Source organism: Silurus aristotelis, assembly GCF_946808225.1.
Source record: "Silurus aristotelis genome assembly, chromosome: 9".
NCBI classification, from domain to species: domain Eukaryota; kingdom Metazoa; phylum Chordata; class Actinopteri; order Siluriformes; family Siluridae; genus Silurus; species Silurus aristotelis.
The window spans coordinates 8,734,799-8,755,098 of NC_139582.1; the positions used below are offsets into that span (position 1 = coordinate 8,734,799).

Here is a 20,300-nt window from a genome sequence, read left to right on the forward strand (position 1 = left end):
TGATTTTGCAACTGAAACCAATAGTCAAAGCAGGAAGTGAGTGTGTGTGTCAAAATGTTTTTAGATCCTCCCCAATCACTAGATGGTTATTTGTGCTGCAATATGCATGCCAGCCAGAAGAGGTAAAGCTAGTCTGTGTACCTTTGGTGATTGGGACTGTAAAAACATTTTCTTATAAGAGCTTAAAATTCTCATGCTTAAAATCCATTGCAACATCCAAGGTCACAATGTGGTTTGTGAAAAATAGATTGAAAATCAAGCAAGATATAGATTATAAGATACTGTTCACACATTTGTTGGAGATTATAAAAGATCAAACCTCCAGTTTTTGGTGTGAGGAGGTCCAGCTTCCAAACGAAGCAGAGAATATCGTGCGGCACTAAGAGACAGACCCCGGATTCCATCTCCCCATTCCTTTTCCGCTCTGAGATACAGGCACAGATAAATTGTGAAAAAGTGTACATAGTGTATGAGTGTATTCCTTAGTGCATCTCCAGCTGATTCAGTGAATTAACTGTTTAAGCCACCACTCACCCTTGGTATTCAATGTATTTGTAGATCATGCCAGCAATGCACATGGCTACCATGGCATAATACCAGGATGAGATGAACATTAGAGCCAGACACATACTCATGCCTAGGAAAGACAGGGCCCTGGGAAATAGACAGATAAGGCACTGGATTCATGTTTTTTTTTTTTTATGTAAAGGCTAAAATGCTGTCTATTATTGCATTGTATAATAAAAAGATTGTTACATACCCTAATGCGGCTGGTAAAGCAAAACCAAAATAAAGGTCATGACTGAAGATTATTGCACACTGCATGCACACTCACCAGTGATAGTATTTGAAACGTGGCCTCCAGTTTGGGGTTCTCAAGAGGGTTTGAACAGCACAAGCCAAATTTACAAACAGGTAACACATCAGGAAAAACCTGTTAGGGGGACAAAACATTGACAATTTATAGAAAACAAGCAGGTGCAAGAACAAAAAAAGTTTTGAGGATAACAGGCACAAAACATAAAACAACTGACTGACATGTCCATAGTTTTGTACCTGTTGTGTGGTAACTCTATGCTGATACACAGTAACCAGAGTACTACAAAAAGAATTGATGCCTTCATATAATCATTCTATCTATGTACTTTCAGAAGGTAAACTAGAGAATTTCTACTTACTGGGTGACCATAAACCTAGAACTCCACAAAGCTTATTAAAAAAATTCAAAAGCCTTACCAAATCCATTTTGGAGGCTCACCATGGAAAAATCATGGAACAAGTATCCTTGGCTTTGGCACAAAGTGCTATGTTTGCCAGAAATCAAACACTTCTCATAACCCTGAATAAACACTTTTCCAATTTAAAAACGTAGTGGTGGAGGAGTCTATGTCCATAGACTCAGAACTCATGGAATGATAAACCCTGGGTTTGGCACGAAGTGCTACTTTTGTTGGAAAACCAAAACTACTCATGACTCTGAGAACACTACTGCCATGAGGAGCATTGTAGTGAAAGAATTATGTTTTAGGGACTGGTAAACTGGTTAAAGTAGAGGGAAATCCTCAAGGAAACCCTTCTCCAGTCTGCAAGAGATTTGAGACTGAGCTTTCTCTGCCAAAACAGCAATGGCCTTAAACATCCAGGAAAGTAAACAAAGCAGTGACTAAAAATCAACAGACTGAATTAGTTAGAATGACCCGGTCAAAGTCTGTGACGAAATTATTTTGCCAAAGATCTAATACAAATGTAAATAATCACTGTTTGCAAACACATGCTGATCCATTGGTGTTTAGAATATTAGGAAGAATTAGCAGGAAGTATCCGGGGTGCGGGTTTGCTTATAGTCCCCCAGCTCAGCCGCCATATGTTAGAGTTCACCCCGGATGAGAGGGTCATTTCCCTGCGCCTACGGGTCGGGTATAGGTCTCTCACTGTCGTGTGTGCCTACGGGCCAAACGGTAGTGTAGAGTACCCGGCCTTCTTGGGGTCTCTGGGAGGGGTGCTGGACAGTGCTCCAACTGGGGACTCCATCGTTCTACTGGGAGACTTCAATGCCCACGTGGGCAGTGACAGTGACACCTGGAGGGGCGTGATTGGGAGGAACGGCCCCCCTGATTTGAACCCGAGCGGTGTTCAGTTATTGGACTTCTGTGCTAGTTACAGTTTGTCCATAACGAACACCATGTTCAAGCATAAGGGTGTCCATCAGTGGACGTGGCACCAGGACACCCTAGGCCGTAGGTCGATGATCGACTTTGTGGTCGTTTCATCTGACCTGCTGCCGTATGTTTAGGACACTCGGGTAAAGAGAGGGGCGGAGCTGTCAACTGATCACCACCTGGTGGTGAGTTGGATCCGATGGCGGGAGAGAAAGCTGGACAGACTCGGCAGACCCAAGCGTACTGTGAGGATCTGCTGGGAACGTTTGGCCGAGTCTCCTGTCAGAGAGATCTTCAACTCTTATCTCCGGCGGAGCTTTGACTGGATCCCGAGGGAGGCCGGAGATATTGAGTCCGAGTAGACCATGTTCTCCACCTCCATTGTCGAAGCGGCCGCTCGGAGCTGTGGCCGAAACGTCTCCGGTGCCTGTCGAGGCGGCAATCCCCGAACCCGGTGGTGGCAACCGGAAGTAAGGTATGCCGTCAAGCTGAAGAAGGAGTCCTATCGGGCCTGGTTGGCTTGTGGGATTCCTGAGGCAGCTGACGGGTACCGGCAGGCCAAGTGAACTGCAGCCCGGGTGGTTGTGGAGGCAAAAACTTGGGCCTGGGAGGAGTTCGGTGAGGCCATGGAGAAGGACTATAGGCTGGCCTCGAAGAGGTTCTGGCAAACCGTCCGGCGCCTCAGGAGAGGGAAGCAGTGCCCTACCAATGCTGTTTACAGTGGAGGTGGGGAGCTGTTGACCTCAACTGGGGATGTCGTTGGACGGTGGAAGGAATACTTTGAGGATCTCCTCAATCCCGCCATCACGTCTTCCATTGAGGAAGCAGAGGCTGAGGGCTCAGAGGTGGACTCGTCCATCACCCAAGCTAAAGTCACCGAGGTAGTAAAGAAACTCCTCGGTGGCAAGGCACCGGGGGTGGATGAGATCCGCCCTGAGTACCTCAAGTCTCTGTATGTAGTGGGGCTGTCTTGGCTGACACGCCTCTGCAGCATCACGTGGCAGTCGGGGACAGTGCCTCTGGAATGGCAGACCGGGGTGGTGGTCCCTCTTTTTAAGAAGGGGGACCGGAGGGTGTGTTCCAACTATAGGGGAATCACACTTTTCAGCCTACCTGGGAAAGTCTATGCCAGGGTACTGGAGAGGAGAATACGGCCGATAGTAGAACCTCGGATTCAGGAGAAACAGTGTGGTTTTCTTCCAGGCCGTGGAACACTGGACCAGCTCTATACCCTCTACAGGGTGCTGGAGGGTTCATGGGAGTTTGCTCAACCAGTCCACATGTGTTTTGTGGATTTGGAAAAGGCATTCGACTGTGTCCCTCGCGGCGGCCTGTGGAGGGTGCTCCGGGAGTATGGGGTCCGGGGCCCTTAACTAAGGGCTGTCCGGTCCCTGTACGACTGAAGCAGGAGCTTGGTTCGCATTGCCGGCAGTAAGTCACATTTGTTCCCGCTGCATGTTGGACTCTGGCAGGGCTGCCCTTTGTCACCGGTTCTGTTCATAATTTGTATGGACAGAATTTCTAGGCGCAGCCAGGGGCCGGAGGGTGTCCAGTTTGGTGACAACACGATTTCGTCTCTGCTCTTTGCAGATGATGTTGTCGTGTTAGCTTCATCAGACCAGGACCTTCAGCACGCACTGGGACGGTTTGCAGCCGAGTGTGAAGCGGCTGGGATGAGAATCAGCACCTCCAAATCCGAGGCCATGGTCCTCAGTCGGAAAAGGGTGGCTTGCCCACTTCAGGTTGGTGGAGAGTTCCTGCCGCAAGTGGAGGAGTTTAAGTATCTTGTGGTTTTGTTTATGAGTGAGGGAAGGGTGGAACAGGAGATTGACAGACGGATTGGTGCAGCTTCTGCAGTAATGCGGTCGATGTACCGGTCTGTCGTAGTGAAGAAAGAGCTGAGCCGCAAGGCGAAACTCTCGATTTACCGGTCAATCTACGTTCCTACTCTCACCTATGGTCATGAGCTCTGGGTCATGACCGAAAGGACAAGATCCCGGATACAGGCGGCCGAAATGTGCTTTCTCCGCAGGGTGGCTGGGCGATCCCTTAGAGATAGGGTGAGAAGCTCGGTCACTCGGGAGGAGCTCAGAGTAGAGCCGCTGCTCCTCCACATCGAGAGGGGTCAGCTGAGGTGGCTGGGCATCTGTTCCGGATGCCTCCTGGACGCCTTCCTGGGAAGGTGTTCCGGGCGCGTCCCACTGGGAGGAGACCCCGGGGAAGACCTTGGACACGCTGGAGAGACTATGTCTCCCGGCTGGCCTGGGAACGCCTCTGTGTCCCCCTGGAAGAGCTGGAAGAAGTGTCTAGGGAGAGGGAAGTCTGGGCATCTCTGCTTAGACTGCTGCCCCCGCGACCCGGTCTCGGATAAGCGGGAGAAGATGGTATGGTATGGTATCCAGTGTGCGCGCGTGTGTTTGTGTGTGTGCCTGTGTGCATGTATGATTCAATGCAGTGTGTTATGTCCTTACATAGAGAGAATGGGGGCCACCATATCCAGTGATGCAATTAAAATGCCCAGCTCTGCTATGAGTCCAGTGAGCAGCAGGGCCCATGTAGGCTCCCCATTGGCTTTACCGTGTCCAAACACCTAGAGGTTGTAAGTATATGAACACACACAATCATCACTACAATTACAATGCAATTTTTTAATTTACAATTTACATAGGAACATGCAAATACATCTATACCTGTTCATTACTTCCCAGAACAGCAGACCATCATAATTTTCAGATTAACCTCAGTCCTACTTACTGTTGGGTTATTTTAAAGTACATTATTTAAAAACTACTATGAATTATTTAGACATTACTATTAAAGTTTATATGAAAAGTATGTAGTTGTAAAAGTCTGCTGTAAATTGGACAGATAACAATATTGAAACATATGGCACTGCTGTGTATTGAACAAAACATATGCCTTGGGATATTTACTAAATTATTAGAAACAGCACAGGCCTTACTCTGAGGAAAGGAATGATGTTGTCTTTAGCGATGGCTTGCAGGAGACGAGGTGCTCCAGTTAGTGACTGCAGCCCTGCCCCTACTGTAGAGAAGAATGAGCCAATCACAATGACCCATGGTGAGGGCCAGGAGAGTGTTCCAACTACAAGGTTTTTGCTAACTGCATCTCCAAATCTGTAAATGCACATAAGAAATATTCTTGTGAAGAAAGTCAAATGCATTTGACCTCATATAAAAATATATGAAATGCTAGATCATAATTCATCTAGATGAGTACTTACTTGTCTCTAAGAACCACTCCTTCAATACAGGCTCCGAACAAAACAACTGAACTGAAATCTGCCATTTATAATTTAGGTACAAACTGATTTCTTAGGTTGTTTTTTCAAAAATAGGTAAATAAACATAATAGCAGTAAGGATACAGACAAGGGATGTTGTGGTGATGGCTAATATTGTCCCTACAGGAATAGACTTCTGAGCATCCCTCAAGTCTCCTGATCTGTTTGATCCAGCCATAATGCCTGAAAGAATACAATCAAGAAATTATCATTAAGAATTAAGAAAATTTTTTAATAAATGCAGACTTAAAAAATTAAGTCTGCATTTATGATAATGCATGATAATGATAATGCTTTTAAACATAATCATATATTAATATTAATATTACTTTTTTAATATGACAATAAGTGAATGGAAGCTGAAAGTAATTCAAATAAATAAAATAAAATAAAGCACTTATGCAGTTTAAAATAATATTAATTAATTACTTTACAGGTAAGTAACAGTTTTTAACATAACAGTAAAACTATATAATATTTAGATATTATATAGCTCTATTTGATAATCTGTTTAAATAGTTGGGAAGGGGTAGCTCAGTGGATATGACATTGGACTTCTGATTGAAAGGTCATGAGTTCAAAATTCCAGCACCACCAAGTTGCCACTGTTGGACCCTTAGCAAGACCCTTAACCCTCAAGTGCTTAGTTGTATTAATGAGATAATTGTAAGTGGCTCTGAATAAGGGTGTCTGCCAAATGTCATTATTGTAATGTTAATGCAGTTGCATTTATAATAAAAACCCAAGTGGGCCAAAGAGAGTTCAGTAGTAGACCGTATTGAGATATTGTAATTTGTTGGAAGTCGCTTTACCTGTGGCTGAGGGAAAAAATATTCCCACAAGGAGGGTGAAGGATGTGGCTATGTCTGCAGATACATAATATCTAAAGGACTCTATAGAACCATGGACATCTTCAGAGGACAGACTAGGTTTTTCCAGAATCTGCCCTTTCTCCATGTAATCTCCCCACATGCTCTCTGCATAAAAGACACACTCACTTTAAAACATTGGCATCATGGGGACACATTTTTACATCAGGGAAACTCTCTAGTGGTCAAGAGACCAATATTATGCAATTATAAAAACATCACTGCACAATGGCCTAACATTTTTGAATATTTGGAATTATATTCACATACTTTTCATAGTAGACCTTCTTACCTCGGATAATTCCGCTAGCCAGCCCAGGAATTCCCTGAATTTCGGTCACATTGTTCTGGGCAAAGTATTCATCGCAGTGAAAACTGCTGCCATTCTCTGAACTACAGAAGTTCATCCACAGCTTACTGGGTACTGTCTCATTTCCTACAAGTACCGTCTTTGCACATACATCAAAAAGATCACGCACCAGTGTTCTGTTTCCCAACATACAAATCCTGAACAAGAACAAACATTTTATTATAGCATTTTCACTGCTTAGGTCACTGCATTTATAATTGGTTCATATTAGGTTGAAATTCAAAACAATCATGTCTATAATCCTGTTTTGCTTAGACTTACGGGAACTCTGGTGGCTGGAAGATGGATTTCACTGCCCCAGCATAGATGGAAACAATGGAAATGATAACACAGGCGAGGAAGAGTGATGCAAACTTGTTGACATATTTTACTCCTACAAACACCACAACAGCCATGAGACTGAGGCAGATGGTGCCGTAAACTCTCATGTTGTTCAGCATGACGCTGTTCTCCGAATGGACATCAGTAGCATGAAATATGGCTGCTTGTGGCACCAAATATTTCTGTGGATTTCAAAACAGATTGAAACAATATCTTAATGGAGCACAATGAGTAGATAATTTTCTTAATCCCAAAGTCTCAAATTATAATTTGATTATTTAAATACTTCTATGAATTATTTCAAAACAGCAAAGTAATCATGATGAGTAACCACAATATAACCTTGGAACAGTAATTGGATTTTTTTGCTGCTGTAAATAAGAATACCAAAAGTTTGACTTACAAGAAATATTTCTATGGCACCCAGGATGTACATAGCAGCAGCAAAGGTTGTTCCCAAATAGAAGCAAAGCCCCACTGCACCCCCAAACTCAGGTCCCAGAGAACGTGAAATCATAAAATATGCTCCACCAGCTGGAAACAGACCACACACATTCGCACAAACATCAGTACTGATACAGATACAATAATCAAACACAATTTAATACACTTACAAAGGTACATTTTAAGATAACTTAAAGCTTTTTGTTTAGATGCATGATATGCAAACAAACTAAATAAAACAGCAAAAATATGATCTTGTCTGTTCATCCAAAGAAAAAGCAATGCTTGTATAATAAGGATGTTTTAGGCTTTACCTGGGACAACACCGTTCGTAGCAATGGCACTCATTGATATTGCTGTGAGCATTGTCTGAAAAAAATATGAAAGTGGTTAATCATTATCGTTTCCATGTACTCTCGATAGTCAATTAGAAAGCTAGCAACTATAACCTTGATATACGGAAAAATCGTTTATTGTTATGACTTCTATAGTAATTACTAATTCACAGAATGGTAGTAGTTCAAGTGAAAAAAAAAGGAATATGAGGAGAAGAGTCTCTAGTCTCAGGACGTAACAGGTGCTCCACAATATTAAATGTAGTGTAATTATAAATAGTAAAAAAAAAATTATAATAATTACATAATTTTATAATTCATACAGTACATCTTACTCTAATCATACACACAAATACATATATACGTGTGTGTGTGTGTGTGTGTGTGTGTGTGTGTGTGTGTGTGAGGTATGCATCAACTCACACAAGAACAACACATAAAGACTATGAGGAAAGACTGTACAACTCCGGCTGTGCCGACAATCCAGGTGAGACGCAGGAAAAGAATAACACCAAATATATTCTGCAAACACGGCAAGTAAACTCCCATCAGCGTACCCATGTTTGGAGACTGTAGCAACAAGGAAACAGAAAAACACAAGCAATGTGGGTCAAAATTTTACCCAGACACAATATCTAACAACATTCACAAATTGCGTTTTTTTTTTTTTTTTCTAATACATTTTTTTCTTAATTATTCCTAGATTTTTTATTTTTTATTTTTTTTTTTTGGAATCCAAAAATGTTTCATTTTATTGGATCTAGGATGTAAGCAGATTTTTAAAAGAATATTTATTTTAATAACTAAATAATCTAATGATTTTTCGATGTAAGACAAATATTGATGTTAAAACTAAAAGCAGCTTATTTTTTTATATGTATTTTTAAAATCTATTGTCCTATATGATTGTGTAAAGTCTTGTGTGTTTCAAACCTTTGGCATTTTCCTCTTTGAAGCATCAGCACTTTCTTCCTCTTCATGCTCCTTTACCCCTTGAGTAATGTTGATATAGTTGACCAGGCGACTGAGGAGGGAAGAAACCTTGGGCCGAATGTCCAGTTCCTCCTGTTGATAAAAATTCCTCATTTGTGAGAAAACTGACATATTAAAATACATGATTGTAGTTATTTTTACCTGATGATGTTTTATCCATAATGAGTAATTACAGATACTCAGCATTGTTTTTTTTTAAATACTGAATTGTGTTATGGATTTGGAGCCTGGTCCTTAATAGGTTAAAATAAAAAGCAATAACCTCAAACAATGCCAAGTTCTTATCATAGTAGTCATTCTTCTTTGCTGCTGAATCTGCATTGTTGAGGAAGGGAACATCTTCTTTATGATTGCCATGTCCTAAAAGATGAAAGACAAGAACAAAAAGTTATAATAACTATATATCAGTGCATAGTATTTATTTATATCACAATTTCTAGTAATAACATGCAACATGCTTCTGATGCATAACATAATAAAACAAACAATAATTATTATTTATATAAACGTAAATGATGCATTTGGTTGTATGAAAATGGGCCAATTTACGTCATCCTAAAGATTTTTTTTTATATATATTTACCTCTTATATATCTACTGAAAGCAAATAATTACATTTTTCACATTCATTGGAAAGCTGAATGTCCAAAACAACATAAAAGAAAAAGAAAGAAACAAGAAAAAAGAAATACTACTAGTACTACTACTAACATAAATAATAAACATTGAAATACAGGTATGAGATTAATAATCTCTCACACAAACTTTTTCAGGTCACTGATTACATGTCAGTTCAGCTCTTCCATGTTTTTTAAATAACCATTGCATAACAATGAAATTATTGTGTTCACGTTGGCAAAGCAAAGATATGCATTCAAGCAATTTTGCATCAAAATGACTATATTACCATTTTATTACATTGTATTACATTTAGTTTTTTTTAATTCAACCTATTTAACACAGGTATAAATGATAATTTAAAAATAAATAATAATTTAGAAAATAACTCATAATTAACACTTGCATTACTATTCGATAAGTAAACTGAAATCCACAATAAACAACATGAACGTTTGTTAACTTGCAAAATCCAGGGCTGAGATTGAAATAATTTATCATATTTAAACTAGCAGATCAGATTCCTTTGTGTAATCAGTGCAGGAGTGTCTTATTTACATTTAAACAGATACCCATTAAACATGTTTTCCAAATTACTTTGTTACTTTGCTACCAATACCGATCATTTATAAGGGCAGTTTAGTCAATGTTAAATAATAAAGTAGGTAATATTAGCTGAGGCTTTTTAATGCACATTTAAACATATTTCATATACGTTATTAATTTTACATAATGACCAATTTATAAAACTATGAATATTCAGTTACAAACTCATACAATATTCATGCAAATTTAAATGCTTGCCAGAAAAAGCAGTATTAATAACTTTAATAAACAAAAATAATTAAATAATAAAAAAAAAAACACAGAGCAAAAAAGAAATGCTACGCTCTTTTTGTTTCTCTTTGGATTATGTATGCTGAAAAACTCACCCTTGTCCTGTGTGAGTGTGCCGTTAGTTTTAAGGTTACAATTTGCATTGTTGTGAGTCAGCATGTCTCTCTGATATCAGAAATGTTATAAGCTCTGGACACAGTCACCCTCAATTCAGGCCACTGTGACCTCACTTTGAGAGTGCAGCAGAGAATTAAAACACACACACACACACACACACACACACACACACACACACACACACACACACACACACACACACACACACACACACACACACACACACACACACACACACACTTGATATCACAAACTTAAATTTTTACATTTCACACAGAAATTGAGCTAAATTTAATCTGATCCAATTACATTTACTCACATGGTCCTCTTTCTTTCTTTCTTTCTTTCTTTCTTTCTTTCTTTCTTTCTTTCTTTCTTTCTTTCTTTCTTCCACTTTCTTTCTTATATTTTCTGCTCAGTTATTCATTAAACTTTGTCCTTTTAGAGATAACCAAAAGAAGGTCTTATATTTCAGATTTTATATCATTTTTACATTTGACACAAAACAGGCAAAAAAAAAAAAATACTAGACATTGAGTAAAAACTGGTTTAATGCTACCACCTAGTGTCATGCAGCATGGCAGAATTTTTATGATCACGTGACAATGTGTTTCTTAATGACCTCATTCACATTGGGTTGATCTTATATTTGTTTACGGGTTTAATCAATATAGCCAAACTAAAGAAACCACTTTAGAAACCTAGTGAAATCTGGATGATTAATAATGTAATGTCCTATTTGGGATTGCCGCTATCGATTATTTTATTATGTGTGTATTCTACCGATTATTCCTTCAGTTAATCAAGTAATCGGATAAGAAATTACTTCTTTATTAAAGAGCAATACTAAATATACAAGAGAAAAAAGGACATCTCTTAAAATGAACCTGTAATTTGTTTACATTTTTGAAAAATGTACTTAAATTGCATGCTAGAATATCTGTGAAAATTAAACCCATTTAATTTAAATATTACATCTTTATGTTTTAGTTTAAAATTATCCCATACTTTAAAAAACGTTCTGTTGTTGTCTCTGGCCTGACTATCCTCCTCGCTGTTTCCTCAATTTTTCATTCTGCAGTGTCTCCTGTGTATACCTGTTTAGAGTGGTCTAGAGCTTAGCTGGTGGTGCATCAGTAAAAACGGTCCGTGGGGAAACACAGTGCTCCGTATAGAGTAAAACTGACTAAACGAATCATTGAGGCAAATTATTGATATGCATTTTTGTATCCAAATTACCTGAGCTACTCTAGGAATCGTTTCAGCCCTAGTCCTAATGTCCTAATGCTTGCACTGGCTATCTGATATATTACAATTTGATCTACATGTTGCCAAAGATATTCTGCCGAATGTGTTGTGTGGGTCTCTACTGTTCCCACCATTGATCATTATATTTTCCATTTAAACCAATACATTAAAATAATCAAACTCTTTACATGGTTTATTAAGTCTTCTATTGTGCTTTTTTCAGTAGGGGGTAAACAAAGTATATTTAACTAAAATAAACAGTATATTCTAAAAACGTAAAAGAAAAACCCTATATAGTATGCAATATAAGTCTTTTAAATGAGGTACTAGTGCCTCTAAAGTCAATGAATTTTTAAATTGACGTGCCTGATCTTGCTACAAACTGAAAACATTATACAGCACTGTGCTGTATTGTCCTGAAATTCTCATTAATCATGATATTCTTTTTCCCATTATAATTAAAGAGATTAAAGCCTCTGAAATGTTAAGAGCACACACCGAGCCCTCCGCTGTGCAGCTGCAGGAGAGAACGGAACAGGCTGCACTGACAAGTTTGAACACATTAACAACGCTACGTGAAAAAAATCCACATAGTTGTGGAGATCAAAGAACAGCAACAAAAGCCAGGGTTCTGGTCTCACCACATGAAGAACAGGCTTTACACTGACCTGTTAAGTTAATAGTGGTCTATAGCTTACTTGTGACATGCAGTATGCATGCTTTTTAGAAGGTACATATTATCGAGATGTCACTGAACCAGTATTTAAGATCAATATTGGTCCAATACCAACAAAACATAATGAATTGGATATCAGAAAGTAGAAAGAGAACAGTAAAAGAGAAACTAAATTAATTTGATCCAGTCCTGTGAAACATAATCTGGATTTCACTTATGTGTGTTTTTTTTTTTTTTTTTTTTTTTTTTTTTACAGCAAAACACTGTAGGTTTTGATTCTTAAACCTATGTGTTAAACTGTCATTTTAAGTTATAAAATTGTCTCTTTTTAATACCAGATGGAAACTGATATTAACTGATGCTCACATGCTCACTCCTATATCATTTTTATCATAATTCTCTCACCACCCAGGGGATAAAAGTTTACTTGTTAAAGAGCACAAACCCGATTAACCACAGAAAACATTGTTGAATCCTAATTCCGGATTTTGTGTGAAATCCTATTTTCCAAAAAGTTTTCATTTAATGGATATTTAAAGATTGCATTAGGAGAGGAAGTCATGCTGCTTAGGAATGATTATCCACTGAATTACCCACTGAGGTTTGGCACCCAAGGCCTGTGTTTTTGCTGCACACTGTTTTGCTTGACGTAATAGTCCAGATTATAAATAGTGCGTTTTTGTTTATATATGTGTATGTTGTGTCTAAAGGGTTTCTCTCTAATGGCAAGTTGGTCTCTATGGCTAACCAAAGAAAATCCATTACTTGTTCATGTTTATAATGTCGAGCACACCTGATCAAACCAGTTGTATGTGTTTTCTATCTGCAGTAACCACTAAACTACCACCTCACAGGTGCCTTTCTAATCCTGTCTGCTTCTGCGACAGGTGGAACAGTGATTCACCATTTAAAGACAGATGGCAGAGATCCTCTGGACACAAAGGTGAGTAATATAAGACATGTACAGAGTACCAACAGGGATATTTGTTAGTCTTTTTATATTATTTCAAAACCTAATTCTAATGTAAATTATTCATGAGTCATGCTTACAAATGTATGACTATTTACTGTAAAGTGTAAGTTTTGTTAAAATATGGAAATCCTGAACTGCAAGCTGTTAGAAATTTAGAATTATAACATAACTCATTATTTTGATTGAATAACTAAGCTCTAAGATTTTACAGTTTACTGAAACTACCTTCAGGTAAATATTTTATCCCTCTAATCGTTTTACATTTTAATAATATTAGTAAATATTGCACAATGGCAATTAAAATCCATTCTCTATTGTTAAAATTTTTGATTTAGTATCAAATTACCACAAACCTGTCATTATTCTCTCATCATAATAATTAACTTAATATTTGAAGATGTTAATTAAAATGAATCACCATTAATAAAAGATTACATAGTAGTTAGTTTCTATATCAGGGTTTTGTGAATTAAGATATATGTTAATAGTTCGAATTTTGGGTCTCATTCAATTCTTGAATGAAGTCAACAATAAAGTGCACAAGGATTTAAGAGAGATTTAGGAGAGATTTTCTTCCTTCAGCAAAAAAAAATGCTTTTGTTTCAGACAGAAATTGCTTTTTTTCCCCTCTAGCCAGGTGGTTGCTCAGTCAGGAAAAGTTGTTTCTGTACTAGAATGCCACATCACACAAGGTTTGCGGTAAATTTTTTGCTACTTCCAGTCAGTTCTGTTAGATCTGTTAGAACTAAATCATTGCTGACTCGGAAAATCACACACAGTATAGTTATAATAACAAGATACAATTAAATACACTTTCTAAAAAAAAAAGGCCCTGTCAGCATGTTCCCATATACATCCTTTTTTTTATATTTACATTTTTATAGGCAGTTCTTACTTATATCAAACATTGTGGAACATTCATTAAACATGCTAGCCTGTTTTAACTTTATAAAGTAACAGGTGTACTTTCGACTGTTATAAAGAGTTGACACTGGAGACTTCTTCTAAAAACAGTTCCAACCACTTTAAATAAATATCAACTTACAGAAAACATCACCTATGATTAGATTTTGCAGGATCCACAATACATGTCCCTGCGTTACCAGTCAAATGATAAGAGATTAAAAGGTGCATCAATTTAAACCTGTTATTTAAATTTTAGCCAGAACAACTGTCAAAGCTAATGTTACTGTATAAAAAAACACCACCTTCTGATCAATACAATGTATTTTATATGGGTAAATTACGCCACAAATTATTCACATTAGTTGTTTCATACCAAAATGTAGTTCTTTTTTAATTTTAACTTGTTTTGTTTTCTTTTTGTTCATCCTTGTAAAAAGCTTGTTCATTTGTGGAATCAGCTGTCTGACACAAAACACTTGTTTTTTCATCTGTTCTTTGTCTTCCTCCCTGGTATGTGTTTATTTCTGCTTGGCTAATACTGCTTTTGAGGTATGCAGCAGGGTTTTATACTCAGGCAAGGAATGGATTTAATACATGCTTATTTGGTCTAATCATCTTCATCTGTAAGTGTGCAGAAGTTTATATTAGGACATCACACAGTGCGAATTTGAGAAGGAAATTCACATTTGGACAAAATCTTCTGTCACAATAGAAGCACGCATACATCTGCAAGTCTGTATTAAAAAGGGACTTCGGGATAGGACTTCGGGCTATGGTGATAAACAGACAATATTAACAAGGGTAGGCACCCCTGGTGGTCTAGTGGGTAGGCAAGAGCAAGAAGAAAATGAAAACTTGATGCCAGAAAGGCAATGAGAGAGTGTAAATGGTTGGCTATCAACTGAAACAAAAGGCAAGAGCATGTACTTGATGAATGCATGCAGAGTGAGTCTTTAAATACTTTGATGGTAACTGAGACCAGGTTTGTGTATCAGTAATCAAGAGAATGTGAATGGGAGTGTGTTTGTTGTGACTGTTTTGTTCTTGAGTTCTTGGCCGGCATGTTTTTAAGCACTGTATTGTAGCTGGACACTGATTATGGTGTAGACATGATAACAACTCAAATAAAAGAAAATGTTAAAAACGTTGTTATATTAATGACAATAATATGATTTTAACCTAATATGGGATGTGATTAACATTGCAAGGAATTAAGTGTAACTTAATACTATAAAACTTTTGCAAAATTTTTAGGGGAATGTGTAAGAAAAATGGTTGAAAAATGTACAGGTTGTAAATGAAGACTCTACACCTAAACCTGACTTGAACGAATCAATAATAGTTATGCTCTGGGATAAACTAACACTTGATACGTTCTATGTAATATATATATCATTAGTTGTAAAATGTATATATGCTCCTGTGTCACTTCTGTAGATGTTTCAGCCTTACTAGTGCACAATGTGTGCACTGTGTACTGCTGGCCAGCATAACACTCAGCTCACACTAAAACAAAGTCATCACTGTGCCCAATCAAATGCCCACCCATTCCAGTTCCTTCATAAAAATCTCTTATATAAAACATATACTTCAACCATTCAACTCACACATTAAGATAACCCTGACATCAATGTGTGCATATACACAGAGAAACTAGCTATTGTTATTTTATTAGTTATTTTCACTTTGTGATAAATTTTCCATCCTTATCCTGAGTCCTCCTGTGATGGTCCAGATAATATACTGTTTATAAATTTTTGTACTTATAAAAATGCTCAAGTGATCACTGATACCATCAGTTCAGGTCAAATCTTGTGTACAAGTATGCTAATATTACTATATTTAATGTGACCAGAGAACATTTGGAATAATGTAAAAGAATTTACTGAGCAACAGAACACATCAATAATTAGAAATGTATCAGCAAAATTGACCAGATTGTACTACTTTTATTTTTGACTCTATAACACCTTAAACTCAAATATAAAAATTACTGAAAGTGTTTAAAATTGTTTCAAAAAGATTACAAATAATATAATAACCCCACACTTTCATTTTCACACAAATTGTGGATAATTATGTATATGTATTGAAATATAAGGTTTACTTAATTAGTATGAAACCATATCCAAACATATCATCCTAATTTATTTACATTTAGTTAAGCAAGGATATTTTAAAAGCAAATTTCATACAAATTAGATTTTCTTTAACCATTATTCTTTTGACCAGACTTTCTCTTTCCCAGGGTGGCACTGCCTGCTTGTAGTGGCATCCAGAAAACCTGCTAGTTCATTACAGGCATGCACAAGGCATGCAAACACTGATCTTAAACCCAGCCCTTATGACCTGGAACTAAAAGTTATGCCCTTGAGCGATGCTTCACTCTGTTCCCTTCTCGCTTTTGCAGTGACTCCTACCTAGCATACATGAAAAAGAAAAAAGAAAAACAGCAACAAAAAACAGACAGAAAGAGGCTGAGAATGCTGCAGATGAAGTGATTGAGGGTGTGAGACTAACTTGTACAGCTGTCATGAGAAAAGAGAGATGTTTGGCAGCATTAGGGAAAAGAAAATCTGTGGGACCTCCATCTTTTTTTGCGTGGGAGCACTTGAGGCCTGTCTGACTACTAATATACTTCTCGCCCTGTCATCCACCTCTCGTTTTCTCCCACACTCCAATTGTTTTCTATTTGTCAACACAGTCATGTGTGGTATGGAAACTCATTGATGTGAATATTTTCTGCTAAAAAATATCACTCTCCCTTTTAACAGGCAAGTTTGGAAAAACTTGGAAAAGATAGCTGTCAAAAAAACAACAGCTTTTCCATGACTGGAAAATTGCTGTAATCCCACATGGATACTCCCAAGTGTCAAAAAAGTAGCACTCTTAGCAGTTGGGAGAATAATCACAAAAAAACAGAGACTTATATAAATAGTTTAGAACTTGTTTGAAACTTACCATCAGAGCTGACGGTGTCTCCATGTCCAGGATACCCATCTTGTCCTGTGTCTCTGTAATCCACACAGTTAATTCCTTCCAGGCTGTCATAGTTGGTTTGTGAGTTATCGTCTACTGGTACCACAGTGAAATGGGGCATGTTTTCATTCGCCCAGCAGATTTATCTAGGCCTGTCTTGTCTTTTGGGAAAGATAACGCTGGGATTTCAGCTCTCAGCTGAAGCTTGCAACTTCCAAGTGCATTCCTCTGCTCTTTGCTCACTTCCTCCCATTTCACTCCATTACCATAATCTCCTCCCTTAGTTCCCCTTGGCCCTGCCCCTGCTTGGAAGGACATTCAATAGAGCCAGCCCTACCCCCGTTACACACTGCAGAGTCTCCATTCGGCCATAGCACATTTCCCCCTTTTGAAAGGGGCCTCCTAAAACATGATTCAGGCCCAGCAACAGCTTGGGAACAAATGACGTGGCCAGGACGGAATAATAGCTCCACACACCCCTGAAAACATACAATTCAGAAAAGAAGAAGGTTTGCAGTGAGATCTCTGAAGGCATGTGTCATCTATTAGCTGCTTTAAAGTTACTTCCAGTAATGGTAAACAAGTTCACTCATTACCACATCACAAATAATATGTAGCCAATACATTGTCCCATAGTAGGGGCCATAAATTCATTATATTAAAGTATAAAACATGAATCAGCATTAACAAATGCAGCATCAGCTAAGTAAATGTGAATGTTATTGGATAGTTTGTTTAGTAGTAATGTTTTTCATGTTTAACTAGATGATTGTTTATACCTGCCATCATATTTAAATGCCCACATTTCCTCCCTAATGACCTTTCTCCCTGTTAGTTAAGAATGTTTTCCAACAAGTTAATAGTTTACAGCAAATACACAAGAAGAAGCATTTGGTTCATTGTACTAGGTGTATTTTAGAAATTGCAGACAACTAATGACCAATGTCTATATACAGACATTAAACACAGGCTCTTTTTCTTTATGTAGCTCTTTTCAACAAATTGAATTTACTGTGAATTTAGCTTGTATGTTCCCTCAAGCCAAAACAATGTTTAATTTTTTTTTTGTATTAGAAGTACTGGAAAAAGCAGATCATTGGCAGTAACTGTAAATGCTAGTAGTCTGTAATTACTGTAGCGCTTTCTATTTTAAGACACTACACCCAGTTCTTGCTGAAAGTTGTATTTTGTTCTTCCTACATAAACTGTCTTTTTAGTTTTCCACTGGACAGGCAGACAAAGTCAACTGAAAAATCCTATTATCAGACACTTAAATCTCTCACCTGTCCAAAACACATCTATTCTTTTTTCACATAGTCTTATCTTCTATTCATAATTGTAAACACTTCTCTGTCCTGTTTTTGCAGAGGCTGTAAAAATAGACTGGCTCCAGGGCTCATCCATGTGTCATGTTGTTATGGTCACTATTGTTGTTATTGCCACTGCTTGTGCTGACTAACACTGTCTAATAAAAAATTGCTTTTTCAATGCTTGGACAGACTGTGAGGATTATGAGCAATGTCTAAGTGCGATATTACATTAATTATCAGATTAGCCGACAGTAAACAAAGGTTGCGAATGTACAAATAGCTATACTTCCTGAATGGCTAATGTATATAGATGACCTGTGTAGTGGCCTGGGAAAACCTTTTACAGTGAAATACTGATATTCTTCACAAATATAGACATAAAATTGAGAGGGGATCAGGCATTTTATAACAAATGACATAACTGTTGAAATAAAGTTCAAAGATATAAACTGAAGATTTACTTGATTTCATTGACTTTTAATTTGTTGAATATACTTATTATTGTACAGTACTTTGGTCAAAATTCAGTTGTGATAAAGTGTGCTTTAGAGAAATGTATTTGATAGTAACATATATTTTCACATGCCATATAAAAAACAAACAAACAAAAAAAGGCCAGAATTAAAATACAACAAACAAGATAACAACAAAAAAGTGCTGCATTTTTTATCCTACATAAAGGAGAAAAAAAGCTGTGAATAAAATGACTGTAACCAATAAAAAAAAAAGTTGCATAAAAAGACATAAAAAAAAAAAACCACATTAAGTTTGAGTTATAGAACAAATCGTGGTAACAGTGACTCCACTGATGTGTTTAATTGTTTTCCTTGAGTGATTTATTACTGAAATAAAATTTTATATGAAAAAGAGACAGAGAGAGAAAGTGTTTAAAGGACAATACAGAGCGTATTTCACAAAATAAATGAATTAATTTGTCCTTTGAGGTCAGCTCTTTTGCTGTATAACAGGAAGTGGTGAATATTTTCTGCTGCTGCGATTTGTTGGTCATTCATGTTTGGAGCTGCTGTGAAACATTTCCTCTCAGGGTGGAGGACATCGAGTGGACTCTATGAATTAGTCAATAGTTGTTTTTGTTCATAATTCCTTAGAGGAGGAATCTTTTTTTAAACTATCCTCTGAGTTATATAATAGTGTGAAATGTAATGTAGAATTGTGAGTATGAGTCCTGTGGGTGGGTACAGAAATGACACATTATATTTATAAATATTCTATGTTAATATTCAAATCCAAATATGCCTTGAGCGATTTATTGTGATTGAGGACCATCAGGGCCATAAGCAAGTTTTTTATTCCTGAAATTTACACACAGCACATCATTAAAACTAATATTAGATTTAAATTAGGCCACTTGTAGATTAATAACTTTTAAAACTCATCGACATACAAATAAACACCTGAAACACCTTGGCTACACTTTATAGACAGATTTTGGGTCACATGTCTACATTGAAAAATACTTATATCCAAATTAATTATACTCATAATCCTACCAAACTGTTGCAGCCAATCTTCTACTAGTTTGAAAAATGTATTTACCAATGTTTTAATTTAATGTTATAAACAATGTTCCTCCAGGTACCACAAGGAGGCAGTATCTATTCATGTCTCAATGTATTTCGCATGACAGGATTATATTAGGCCTAATTCTGTCTTGTTCAGTTTGATATTATATCCTAAAAAATGTGTATACATACATTTTAAGTTCATTGTATATAAATATATTAAAATATACAGAATAATTCTTGTCCATAGTGACTCAGAAAAGTGCTTTGTAAGCTACATAAAACTCATGCAATTAAGAAAAATTGCTGGTATAGAGGT

The 20,300-nt window shown here is 37.3% G+C and overlaps 1 protein-coding gene across 1 annotated transcript in view; it reads right to left on the bottom strand.

Moving 5' to 3' along the window:
• Positions 1-17,419, bottom strand: part of slc12a4 (solute carrier family 12 member 4) — a 22,351-nt gene extending 4,932 nt beyond the window's left edge. Inside the window, exons 1-16 of the mRNA XM_083550840.1 lie at positions 17,131-17,419; positions 9,057-9,154; positions 8,735-8,866; positions 8,225-8,371; positions 7,781-7,835; positions 7,426-7,556; positions 6,963-7,204; positions 6,624-6,838; positions 6,275-6,439; positions 5,547-5,645; positions 5,404-5,461; positions 5,122-5,296; positions 4,631-4,749; positions 836-934; positions 535-654; positions 320-424 (exon numbers count right to left, since the gene is read on the bottom strand). Of these exons, the coding sequence (XP_083406966.1) occupies positions 320-424; positions 535-654; positions 836-934; positions 4,631-4,749; positions 5,122-5,296; positions 5,404-5,461; positions 5,547-5,645; positions 6,275-6,439; positions 6,624-6,838; positions 6,963-7,204; positions 7,426-7,556; positions 7,781-7,835; positions 8,225-8,371; positions 8,735-8,866; positions 9,057-9,154; positions 17,131-17,269 (2,099 nt within the window). The 5' untranslated portion in view covers positions 17,270-17,419. The remainder of the gene's footprint in view (positions 1-319; positions 425-534; positions 655-835; positions 935-4,630; positions 4,750-5,121; positions 5,297-5,403; positions 5,462-5,546; positions 5,646-6,274; positions 6,440-6,623; positions 6,839-6,962; positions 7,205-7,425; positions 7,557-7,780; positions 7,836-8,224; positions 8,372-8,734; positions 8,867-9,056; positions 9,155-17,130) is intronic.
• Between the last annotated feature and the right edge of the window lie 2,881 nt (positions 17,420-20,300).